Below are 13,873 nucleotides of genomic sequence, written 5' to 3' on the forward strand. Positions count from 1 at the left end.
CTTGTACCTAGGTAAAGGGATATTCCGTGTATATATGCAAAGAATATACAAGGGATATCAAACGATATACAAATACTATACAAGGGGTATCAAGCAATAAATATATATATTTGGTTTAATCTGACCCTTTGTAACACTCTGTAAATAGCTCATGTACAGATACCGATATGCCTAATTTGTTTACTTGTTTATTGCACTATGTCGCTCTATTGGTTGGACTCTTATTATTATTACTTGTATTATGCACATCGTTGCGGGCGAGACCCCCCGCATTTCACTGTATACCTGTATGCCGTGACAAATAAAACTCTTGTATCTTGAATATCTGCATTTCCCAGCTATCATATTTACATGTCTCATAGCTTATTCATGTCATTGTAAACGAGATATAGTGTTTCCATGTGCAAACTCAAAGACAGAGCACTATAGTATGAAGCACAATACTGGAATATCAATGTTACATCAAACATTCTCATGGACCTCCTATGTTTACTTATTTATTCCTCTGCATGGTTTCAGAATAAAAAAAAAACATCCTCTGTAGTGTCTTACCATCTAGCCTGGGCCCTCCCCCGTAGCGTTCATAGAGGAGCTGGGCGGCTGGCAAGGAGACCCTCTTGGCCTCGCCCACCTTGTCGGGGTGCAGCAGGCCATGAGAGCACAGGAAGAGGGAGTTGTCTATCTCTTTGGTGGCGGTGGAGTCGTCAAGCCACTTTTTCAGCCACTCCAAGGGAACAAACTCGTACGGCTGGCCTAGGGTGGAGGGAGGGAGGGGGGGGGGGGGGGGGGATGGGGATACATATGAAGGGAGATAACCTGTGTGACTGCTGAATATAAGCATTGCCAGTAGGGGTGTAACGATTCAACCCCACAACAATTCGATTAGATTATTCAGGCAACGATTCAATGCATCATGAAATCTCTTAATTTGACCACGATTCGATTTGATTCTATACATTTTCGATCAGTTAATTCCCCCAAAAATGTTGAATACACTGTACACAAATGTGGCTGGGGGAACTGATTCACTCAGCATGAATGGACTATAGGTCAATAATAGGGATGTAAATATTTGACCCCACAACGATTCGATTACAATTCTTCAGGCAACGATTCAATATTCATTTGACCACGATTCGATGCAACTCGACCTTAGGATCGATGCATTGCGATATATCCGACTGTGGGACACTAGGTGAGAAAGCAAACTAGATCTAGTGGTCTGCACAATATTTTCAGTCAATTTACCCATCTCAAAGCCCGCCCTCTTTTCTGATCCTCCAATCATGACTGTTTCAACACAATCACAACAGTTGTCATTGGAGGATCAAGAAAAGAGGGCAGGGTTTGAGATAGGTCTATTCAGCTATTCAGTGTACACATTCTAAATTATGACTGTAGCAGGGGGTTTAGTGCTAGTTTTATATATTGTTTCTATATTATTTTGGTTTGGGGGGGAGTTAGGGAGTATATGTACCGACCTTCTCCAGGAGGTAAAAGCTCGTACAGCTCCTTCACCTCCTCGTGCTTGGCCTTGCCCTTGTCCACACTCTGCTTCCTCATGTCAGCCATCTCACAGCACCACTCCTCAAACTTACGGTTGTCTCGGTCAACCAACCTCTGCAGGAAGGCTGGGGGGGGGGATAGAAATAAATGGGGTGAATTCAGAAAAAAGGGACTATTTTTGCCAGAGCTAGGGGTGGCCGTTGTAATGGTTCGACTGGTATACCGGTAGAAACCTGTGCCAAGGTAGAGATTTGACTACCAGATGTAACGGTAGAAGGCTACTTTTAGGCTCTTTGAATGTAAAAATACATTGTTACATTTACAAATTGAACACACAATGCAAACAAAGAAGCATTTGTTTGAAAGATTTAATTTGGGTTTAAAAAGTCGGACCTCGAGCAATGTCGAGTGACAGTTGTTGTCAGATGTGCGCAGACACAATAGCAACAAACAAAAAAACAAGCGGTGGAAGGACATTACAAATTCCATAAAGGAGTACCTATGTAAGGACATGGTGCCTATACAAACAGGTGAGCGAACAGGGTTTTAAGACTTGCATTTGCAACTAAAATAGATGTGTGCGAACCAAAAAAAATATTCAGGAGCACATGTGAGTAAAAATTATATCCTAATCCTACAAGTTGACAGTTCAATGACCTAAACTAATGTTAGCTGCTAATGTCAACTAAGTTGGTCCCAAAACGAACCTGGAGCTGCTCATATCGGAGCACTCGGAGATAGTTAGTGAAGATAGTTATGATGCGCTCCAGCTACAACAGTGAGGGGCTGCTGGGCGGCTACGTGGCGTAGTGGGCAAGGCGCTCGCCACGGAATCTGGAGACGCTGGGCTCGCCTGTTCGAGCCCAGCGCTCCACATTTGCTTTCAGTTTAGCTGGTCGTCCACAGTAATACACATTGGCCGTATTACGGGGAGGGAAACTGAAGGGTGGGGATCGGGCGTTGTGGACAGCGACTCCTACAGGTCGGTTGGTGCGCCTGTGCAGTAGAATCAGGAAGTGTCGGGGGCAGCGTGAGCCTCCTCGCCACTGAGAGATCGAGCTGCGCAGGTGAAAAGATGAAACTGCTGTTACCTCAAGTACCGGAGGGGACTTGTGCTATGTATGACTTAGTCCACATTGCAGCCGGCTTGTGGGAGGCAAGAAACAGCGTTTGTGACAGGGGAGGATTGAATTGGATGATACGAAATTGGGATGGGAGAAAAATATAGAATATGGGAGAAAAAGTGGATCAAAAAAAAAAACAGTGAGGGGCTGCTGAGACCAAGACCCTTTCTCTCTCTCCCTCTGTACGTTCAATGATTTTAAGTAGCGTGCGTGCGTGTGTGCGAGAGTGTTGTGTATTAGTCATTCTGCCTAAAGCCACGACTCAACAGTGCAAGTGTTTCACGACTAAAATAGATGTGTGCGAACCGGAAAAATTATTTAGGAGCACATGTTTTTTAGATTACATTGTATTGTAATTATACAGTACAATGTACAGTACAACAAAAATAAGTTTGATAGGTGGCGGCTACGTGGCATAGTGGGCAAGGTGCTCGCAACGAATGCTGGAGACTGGGCTCGAACAGGATGCCTCCTGTTCGAGCCCCGCTCTCCACATTGCTTTCAGTTTAGCTGGTCGTCCACAGTAATACACATTGGCGTATTACGGGGAGGGAAACTGAAGGGTGGGGATCGGGCGTTGTGGACAGCGACTCCTACAGGTCAGTTGGTGCGCCTGCGCAGTAGAATCAAGAAGCGACGGGGGCGGGGCCCCTCCAAAGCCCAGACCCCCGACGCTGAGGGATCGAGCCGCGCAGGTGAAAAGATGCGACGGCTGTTACCTTGAGTATCGGAGGGGACTCGTGCTATGTATGACTTAGTCCACATTGCAGCCGGCTTGTGGGAGGCAAGAAACAACGTTCGAAGACAGGGGAGGGTTGAATTGGACGATATGAAAATTGGGATGGGAGAAAAATAGAAAATGGGAGAAAAAGTGGATAAAAAAAAAAAAAAACGTTTTATAGGATAGGATCACCCTGATCCAGACTTCAAGATTACTAGATTATTATCCTGAATATAAGTACATTAATCCTACCGATCTCTAGTGGATATGAAAAAGAATACAAGGAAGACAAGAGACCACATTGCAGAGACATCTATAATGTTGTCTAATTATATTTTTTAAATACATAAAGGACATAAAATCATAATGGAATTGTAATAAATAAATAAAAACTCACTAGGGTAACAAGTGAGGTCCAAAATAAATTCATTCAAAGGCAGCTGGATCATCCAGGTGTTCTTTGAGGAGCTGCATTCTAAGTGAGGTTTCAGTTTGCTGAAGGTGATGACAGATGGACTTTTTTTTTGAAAGATATTTTTTCTTATATATAAATTACATTTGTGATTGACAATCTTTGTTGCGATACTTTTATGAGCAAACATTTATGTCATCAACATTTGGTTGAAAACAAAATAGGCCACCACAAACGTGACAATTTTTTTTAAAGATTAGCCATGAAGGCTAGACATTTTTTATTATTTCAGTTAACAAACTTTGCCATCTTATTTATATTGAAAGTTAACATTTAAAAATAAATTGTATAGTACATTTTGCTCTGGCAATCCACTGAAAATCGACCCCCTGGTGGGATCAAAATAATCAAAGTGATCCTAATCCTGTTTTTTGGTTTTGGGTAGTTCAAAACCAAAAAACAGGATCAGGATCACTTTGATATCCTATCAGATCAGGAAATCAAATCCAAGCTTTAAAGGGGAGATGAAGCGTTGAACAATATGAGCCTAGTTTGTTTGTTGTGTACCTTGGGTAAGACAGGGTCCTATAATCAAATGTGAAATCCTGCTTATTTGTCTGAAAACTCAAATGTAATTTCCCCGTTTTTGCCATGAGCGCCGCCATTTTAGATTTAGCTAGATGGTGACGTCACGGTGATGGTTTGGGCTGGCTCCCGGCACACTGCTGGTTACCTACCTATAGTAAACATGGAGTGTCTTGAAAGTCAGTCAGTAAATTGTCAACCAAATGTAACGTTACCTACCGAAAAAATATATATTATATAATTATACTTGTAGTTGTATTATCTGCGAGACATCGCCACCACGCAACAAGTCAAAATGCTCCACTATCTGCAAACAGCTCCACTGTCTGTGTGTATACTCTGCTTTGGTCAAATCACATTCAGCATGCCATCAGCGTCCCCCCCCCCCCCCCACACACCCACAGTCTGAGTCAGAGCGATAGTTCAACTTGACTAACAGGGTGAAGTATTAGGCATCAGTTTCCTTTTTTCCTCCCTCAATAATATTATGTTATTTATGTACGTTATCATTATGTAAACAAATGCACATATGGATTGTTTGCTGCAACGTTAGCATGAAGCATTAATGAAGCATTAATAAATAAGCAGAGAATTAAATTAGATGTCCATAACATTTGTTTTTAATTAGCAAAGCCTAAATAAATATGAATTCAAGAAGTTAAATACTGAATTAACAACACATTTATTAACAGGCTGAAAGTTCAAACGAAAAACAATTAGCCTATTTAATATAGGCTAAACACAGTGCGTAAAATATAGGCTAATTTAATTTGTTAGGCTATTTGAATACACCGTTAGCCCTAAATGGTGGATTCAAATAGCCTAACAATTACAAATATATAAATATGTCTCGGAACATTGGCTTGCAGTTGCATTATTGCAAACTAAAGAAATGTGAATTAAAGAAGTTAAAATGAATAACAGGCTGAAAAACTATTAGCCTATTTAATAGGCTAAACACAGTGCATAAAATATACGGTAGGCTAAACAGTGCGTAAAAGGCACTCCATCGTGGACAGCCAGCTGAAGTGTGTGGGCCATACATCCCAAACTTTGTAATCCTGCGTCTTTCATGCATTTGACCAAGTTTTCGGGCATTATCTCGGAGTATGACATGAATCTTTTCTTTCGGAATATGCCACGTCTGGAACATATTCTCGAACGCTGTTGCCAGCGCTGCAGCAGTATGGGAGCCGGAGAACTCTTGGGAATGCAGGACCGCTTTACGGAATTGGAAGTCTGCGTCAATCCACTGAGCTGTCAAACTCAGCATTGACATGGGGCTGACATCAGAGCTCCAAATATCACTGGTAAAGCTAATTGAAGAAACGTCTTCTTTCAGAAGGCTATCAATATGCGAATACATTGTCTGGTAGAGCTCGGGTACAGGGCAATGTCTGAAAAATATGTGTGACCCTAAAGTCCACGTTTATTATTTTCTATATATATATATATATATATATATATATATATATATATATATATATATATATATAGTTTTATTTGTAAGATATATATTTACTGTTGACCTGATAGTGTTTTATTGTTCGCCCGTATATGCTCCTTGTATCCCGTGCTGCTTACAGCACTCACCCATTGGAACGGAGACAAAGTTATACCGTTAGTTTTGTATACAGCCGAGCCACTCAACACATATTGAACGGAGAAAAAGATAACCGTTAGTTGGAGAATAAAAGTGAGGAGAGAGGTGTTTTGCTACAGCGCTGTGGTGGTAACCGTTATTAGTTGGAAACGGTGTTGTGGTGTCGCCAAGGGAGAGGAGTACCATACTCCTGCATCGATCTGCCGACGGGCAGAGGATAACAGAGACAGAATAGACCTTTAGACTGAGTTCGGTTGAGGCTGAACTCATATAGGAACCAACAGACTTTAGGTGATAGCCTAATCTATACCTTTCTGTTGAACTAATTCTAATTATTAATCTGGACCTTCAGAACATGCAGTATTATTAATTTGCTCAAATGTCGTGGCCTCACGGTGCCAACTGCAGGTCTCGCCATCTCAGGTGCCAACTGCAGGTCTCGCCATCTCAAAGATGACAGAGCATACATATGCAGTTGGGGTTGCTCAATGCTGTAAAATATTACATAAATGTTTTTTATGAACAACGATATTTGAGGAGCCTAATAATATTGCTACAGCATGCTGCAGGTAGTAGTAGTAGCTAGGTATGTGGGAGGCTCCGGGTGAAACCATCTGTGATGTCAGCATTTATCGTGAACAAAATGGTGGCGCACAAGTTGATAAATGCTACACGAAGGGACATAACAAATCATTTTTTCTTCGAAGCGGCTTATTTTTATAACGTAATTTTTTCTGTGGTTTATCTAAATACCAATTTGATGCTATGACTGTTTATATCGCTAAGCAACATCCCCCCTTTAATCTGGATCAAATCTTCAAAATGGGTAGTTCAAACCGACAACACAGGATTGGATTAAAATGGAAAAAAATTGATTTTCTTGATCCCACCAGAGGGGTGGATTTCCAGTGGATTACCAGAGCAAAATGTACTGTACAATTTATTTAAAAATATGTTTCAATATAAATAAGATGGCAAAGTTTGTTAACTGAAATAATACACAATTCTTAGCCTTCATGGCAATTTCCTTTGGTCACATTTGAGGTGGCCTATTTTTTTTTTTCAACCAAATGTTGATGACAAATGTTTATGCTCATAAAAGTATCACAACAAAAATTGTCAATCACAAATGTAATTTAGATTAATGGAAAACTCCAACATTTTGGGAAATTAGCTTATTTAACATCTTCCCTGGAGTTAGACAAGAAGATACATACCTTTTTCGTCTATCTGCATGCATTAGGCTTAGGGAACGCCTGCACCGTTAGCGTAGCTTAGCTTAGCTTAATCACTGGAAGTAAGTAAGTGGGTCAGACTTTTACCCTGAAGTTCCCTACAGTCCCCTACAGTCACGAAATACACTCCAAATACAACTCCAAAACGTTCCTGTAAACATGTTGTGACCTGTGTATTTACCACGTGGAGAAATAAAAAATAATTGAATTAGACAATTACGTTTTCTAAGCAAATATACTCGGAACTATTTTTTGCCTAACCACTCCTCTCAGGGCACAGTGATTTCACGCAACGCAGTGCTACTTTCTAACGCTAACGCCAGTGTTTGTTTACATTTTCATTTCATTCAAAGGATCCGAACCGATTGAAGTTTATGGATACCATGACTGTGGTACGTTTTAATTTATGTTTTTAGATGGAAGGCTGTATTCCATCCGTCTAACGTTAGCGAATATTGTGAGATTGATGAATAGGACATAACGTTGCTGGACTATCGACCTAGTTAGCCCCTTTCCTGACTGCGATGCACGGCTACAGGGTTTGGGCGAGTGAATCCACACTCGTGGTATTATTATAACTCATTTATTGTGTAACGCTAGCCCCTTAAAACTTACCACAGTCATGGTATCCATAAACTTCAATCGGTTCGGATCCTTTGAATGAAATGAAAATGTAAACAAACACTGGCGTTAGCGTTAGAAAGTAGCACTGCGTTGCGTGAAATCACTGCGCCCAGAGAGGAGTGGTTAGGCAAAAAAAAAATCTGAGTATATTTGCTTAGAAAACGTAAATGTCGAATTCAATAATTTTTTATTTCTCCATGTGATAAATACACAGGTCACAACATGTTTACAGGAACGTTTTAGAGTTGTATTTGGAGTGTATTTCGTGACTGTATGGGACTGTAGGGAACTTCAGGGTAAAAGTCTGAGCCACTTCCAGTGATGAAGCTAAGCTACGCTAACGGTGCGGGCGTTCCCTAAGCCTAATGCATGCAAATAGACAAAAAAGGTATGTATCTTGTCAAACTCCAGGGAAGATGTTAAATAAGTCTTCTTGTCTAACTCCAGGGAAGATGTTAAATAAGCTAATTTCCCAAAATGTTGGAGTTTTCCTTTAAAGAAAAAGTATCTTCAAGGGCCATCAGATGTCATCACCTTTCAAAAGTAATTGTGGACAATAGCATCTCGCATTGCACCACCACCCAGTCTCTCATTTAGAGGGAAATCCATAGGTGGGCCTAGATCAGTCTCTGAATAATTAGTAATAGCAAATACACACCTGCAAATGTATTAGTCCATGGGCCAGACCAGATATCGGTGCCACTCAGGGTGAATAAACTTACATATAATTTTTTCAAATATCTATGTCTGTAGATGATATTTTGTATGATAGCCCTTCCAGAGTGGTAGCTTTATCATAATTATCAAGTCATGAAGTATACCCACCCCCTCAGGAAATTGCATTTCAGATGCTGGTGCATATCCTGCTTTAGACTCACGTAGAGGACATCTGTCAATGTTTCACAATATTGTGTTTGGTATCATTTTAAAAGGGGACTATGTAATCTTTCATTCAAGCTACTGTAAGATGTGAATCTTTCTGACCAATATAGAGGTGACTGGAGCTCTTTGAACAGTCAACACACATTTTTACACGATTTTCACCTAAATGATATACTATCTTTTAGCCTTGTGTCATCTAGGAGCAACAGGGACACAAAATACAAAATCTACAACACTCTCAGGACCATAAGGATTCAGGAAATGTATAATATGCCTATACTATTTCATTGTTACAGGTCATTGTGAGCCTTAAATTAGAAGAGCAGTATTAGGCTCCTATTAAACTACCGGTATACAGAACAGCCACTATAGTCTAGAATGGAAACATAGGTCCACCTGCATAGGGTGGATATTTTTTCACCACCTGTTTTTTTATTAATCCTTGAAGTGTCTATTTTAAGATTCTGACAGGTAACAGGTTGGAATAATGTCCCATGGGGTTTATTTTTAACCCTTTATTACACCTATCCTGAACCAAAACCTGAAAAAGAAAACAGCATAACTTTTGAAGTGAACAACACATGGAGACAAATTCAAACATTTTCCCAAACAAGTTTGACCCAAGGAATTCAGTACAATTGTTATTTTTAAGATTCAAACACATCTTGATAAAATTTTTGGACAGAAAAAGCAACAAACGCTGAAGAAAACGTATATCACATCTCTATTTTCCCTTTTTACTGAAATGTAGTGCATTGGACGAGATCGATTTAGGTTAATATTGGAAATAATATTGTAATAAAGATTGTCTCCATGCTGTTATGCCCTAAATATTATAGTTTTGCATAAACTACTAATCATCATTATCAATAAAACTATTGTCAAAGTCTATCTCTTCCTCCGCCTCATCACACTCTTACTCTCCATCCTCCTCATCCATGTTATTTTTTGTGTAATCTGCCTCCTTATCAAAAGCTTCTTGCTCTTCTGACTCCACTTTCTGGGCCAGTACCTCAACAAGAGAAGGACGGAGGATGGGTCCAACCGTCCAGACAGGTTCTAACACCTCCTCATCCATTGTTTTTCCCAGTCCATACTTTGATCATAGGCTTTGGGCCTCTTGAATATTGGCTGTTCTGCTCTTTTGTAGCAGGCGACTATGAAGTTGGCTCGCTGTACATGTGGGATGAGACAGACCTTGGGGGGAGGCAGGCGTTCAATGTCTACTTTGGAGTTTGCATCCAAGACTTTATCAGCACCCATCATTTTCTGCAGCATCTTGGCTCACACAGCATCAACTGACTTCATCCAACCATGGCCATCCATAATGCATGTGAAGGACTCCATCTCCTGTTGGAGCTAATCTGTTACCAGCAACAATGCGCCAAGCTGACTAAAAGCCTTCTGGAATCTAGGGTTCTTCTGCAGATTATTCAACGGATTCACCCGTCTCTTTCCTTTGAAAGCGCTGGCACAGTCATCCCCAGAAAAGTCATAGTATCCCAGCAGAGTGCTGCAGTACTCAGAGTCCAGAGACTCAGCCAGTTCGGACACATGTATTAGCTTGCAGTGCCAAGGTGCCAGTGCCGTGGTCCAGGTATCTGGAGAGGTTGGTCATGCTGACATGGTAGATGAGGATCATCAGTATATAGAGGTTGGTCATACTGGCATGGTAGATGAGGATCAGCAGTATATGGAGAGGTTGGTCATGCTTATGTGGTAGAGGAGTATCATCAGTGTATGGATGGAGAGGTTAGTCATGCTGACATGGTAGAGGAGGATCATCAGTATATGGAGAGGTTGGTCATGCTGACATGGTAGAGGAGGATCATCAGTATATAGAGGTTGGTCATGCTGACATGGTAGAGGAGGATCACCGCGTTTTTATTTTTTTATTAGCGATCTGAATTCATATTTCATCAACCGAGTCTACCGTTGGTAAATCAGCCACCCCAGGCGCTCGGATGTGAAAAAAGCACCCCCTATAAAATGCATGAGAGAAAAAAACCCGGACTCCACATTTAACTTCTCACGCATGTAACCGGGGCCGATCAGCTTCATGCTGGACCCTCAGCACAGCGTGGTTACTGTGTTTTACAGTATACGCGTGGGATCAATAAAAATTATAGATTTTTGGAATGGCTATCAGGAATTGGAATAATCCATTTGGATACCATCTGATCTCAGGTAAGGAATCTATTTTACCAGTCTTAGGATAATCAGACCCGTTTTCACGGAGATATAAGCTTTTCCCCTATAATGTGATATGGCTGTTAGAGCGATCAGGAAATGAGAGAATCGATTTTCAGCGTGCACACGTACACATATACTATCGATAATCTAGCGTTTATTTGAAAACGATTCATAAATAGGCCGAAAAATGACAACGTTCTAGAATATTACAGTACAGAGCGATTATCATGGAATCTCTTCTTTTTTCCCGTGAAAACGAGGGCTTTTCAAAATGCTATAAAACGGAAATTAACCGATAAAAAAACAATCCGCTTGGACAATGTTGACTGGAAATGGGTCATTGATAATGCGACGGGGCAGATTAGACACATAGCCATAATTTAAAACATAGATTAGGCGATATTAACTTTAACATTGAAGCGGATGGTGGGCATTCAAGCACTAAATGTGCGCCCCCTGCTGGGCATTCAAAGTGTTAAGGCTAACAATGACCTGTAACAATGAAATAGTATAGGCATATTATACATTTCCTGAATCCTTATGGTCCTGAGAGTGTTGTAGATATTGTATTTTGTGTCTCTGTTGCTCCTAGATGACACAAGGCTAAAAGATAGTATATCATTTAGGCGAAAATTGTGTAGAAATGAGTGTTGTTGACTGTTCAAAGAGCTCCAGTGACCTCTATATTGGTCAGAAAGATTCACATCTTAGCTTGAATGAAAGAGGACACAGTCCCCTTTAAAATGATACCAAACACAATATTGTGAAACATTGACAGATGTCCTCTACCTGAGTCTAAAGCAGGATATGCACCAGCATCTGAAATGCAATTTCCTGAGGGGGTAGGTATACTTCATGACTTGATAATTATGATAAAGCTACCACTCTGGAAGGGCTATCATACAAAAATATCATCTACAGACATAGATCTTTGAAAAAATTATATGTAAGTTTATTCACCCTGAGTGGCACCGACAAGTGAAATTTTGGCCTCTGGCCCATGGACTATATGTCCATATTTGTTCGGGCCTGTGGTTAATTAGGTAATTGATAGCAAGTAAGGGCCAGACCTATAGAAAACTATTGCTCACCTGACCAAACCAGTGAGTTGGAAAGATGGACAAAAAGGGGCATAATTTTACATCTGCTGAGACCCATGCACTGCTACAGTGTTAGGAATAATGACTCCATAGTTGGTAGCTTTAACAGAGAGGGTGGAGCGACTAAAGTAAAGAGCGGAATATGGATGGAAGTTACAAACAATGTGAATGCCACAGGATCAGAACACAAGAGAACGGTAGACCAAGTGAGATTGAGGTGGAAGAATTTGAAGCAGCAAGCTTCAAAGAACAAAGCCAGGCTAAACACCCACAGATGGGTAACAATAACAAACTATATAAAAGGGGAGAATATCAATCAATCAATCAATTTCTTTAATGACCACCCAGCCAGGCTGGTGGAATTTGGTTTCAGTGCAGCATGTTACAGCATTTGTTCCAACATAAAACATAGAACATATAACATCACTTACAACGTACATACTACATGCAGTTAGAAGAAAACACAATTACACAATTACAGTTCAGAGTTTATGTCCATGTCAGCAGAGGTAAGGGGGGTTGCGGGTACTACAGGGAGTTCAGTGTCCGTATGGCAGTGGGGAAGAAGCTGTTTTTAAAGCGGGATGTTTTGGTGGTCAGGGATCTGTAGCGCCTCCCGGAGGGCAGCAGCTGGAAGATGTGGTGTGCTGGGTGAGTGGGGTCAGAGATGATTTTTCTAGCTCTTCTAATTGTACTTTGGCGGTGGAGTGATTCGAGAGAAGGGAGGGGGGTGCGGATTATTTTGGAGGATTTATTGATAATTCTTTGGAGTTTGTTTTTGGAGTGAGTGTCCAAATTGCTGTACCAAACAGTTATGGAGAAGGTGAGGATGCTTTGAATGATAGCCTGGTAGAAGCAGAGCAGGAGATGTTTTCTGACTCTGTATTCTTTGAGCTGGCGGAGGAAGAAGAGTTTTTGATTGGCTTTTTTGTGTATGTGGTCTGTGTTGGTTTTCCATTTGAGGTTATTGCTTATGTGGGTGCCGAGAAATTTGAAGGAGTCTGTGGTGATTATGGGTTTGCCGGAGATGGATATGGGGGTTTTGGGGTTTGGCTGGCGTCTGAAGTCGATGAGTTCTTGGGTTTTTGATGAGGTTATTGTCTGTGCACCAGGTGATTGTGTGGTTGATTTGTGTACGGTATTCCGTTTCGTTATTGTCTGTGATGAGGCCTATAAGGGTTGTGTCGTCTGCATATTTGTATATTTTTACGGAGTTGTGGAGGGATATGAGCAGGTTGGTGTATAGGGAGAAAAGCCAGGGTGAAAGGATGCAGCCTTGGGGGGCTCCTGTGCTGAGATATAGAGGGTGGGATGTGATGTTATTTATTTTGACCTTCTGTTGTCTGTTGGAGAGGAAGCTATGGATCCAGTGACAGATGCAGGGGTCGATGTTCATGTCCAGTAGTTTATTGTTGAGTTTGGCTGGGATAATTGTGTTGAATGCGGAACTGAAGTCCATAACCAGAATGCGGGCGTATGAGTTGCGGGTTTCCAGGTGTTGCAGCAGGTGATGAGTGGCTGTGTTGACTGTGTCATCCACAGACCTATACAGATGTGGTACTTGATATCATTTGTGGTCAGCAGTCACAATCTTTACATGGAATACCAAACGTTGTACCAGATGGTGAGTCGCAGGTATGTGTGATTTTATCCATGTCCCTATATAACTACAATTATTATCTTGTATAATTTCTATTTTCATAGTACTACAATGGCTATAATTGTTATATAGCACCATTGTTCTTATAGTACTACTATTTTCCAGGAGCTTGCATCCTTTTGATCATCTTATTAAGGGGGATAAACTAGTATATACATAAACTTTCATTGCAGGTAGTCAATGCACCCGATGTGACACACACCATTCAAGATGACGTCCTCCTGACCC

General features: G+C 41.0%; 1 protein-coding gene across 2 annotated transcripts in view; it reads right to left on the reverse strand.

The window, feature by feature from the left end:
• usp48 (ubiquitin specific peptidase 48) overlaps positions 1 to 13,873 on the reverse strand; it is an 88,483-nt gene that overhangs the window by 32,822 nt on the left and 41,788 nt on the right. For both annotated transcript variants that reach the window (XR_014619850.1, XM_084317566.1), the window contains exons 11-12: positions 1,482 to 1,631; positions 553 to 753 (exon numbers count right to left, since the gene is read on the reverse strand). Coding sequence is in view for 1 of the 2 variants with exons in the window: in XM_084317566.1 (XP_084173692.1) it covers positions 553 to 753; positions 1,482 to 1,631 (351 nt within the window). In the remaining variant the exon portion in view is untranslated. The remainder of the gene's footprint in view (positions 1 to 552; positions 754 to 1,481; positions 1,632 to 13,873) is intronic.

The sequence above is a fragment of the Notolepis coatsorum genome, assembly GCF_963971535.1.
Source record: "Notolepis coatsorum genome assembly, chromosome: 6".
Taxonomy (NCBI): domain Eukaryota; kingdom Metazoa; phylum Chordata; class Actinopteri; order Aulopiformes; family Paralepididae; genus Notolepis; species Notolepis coatsorum.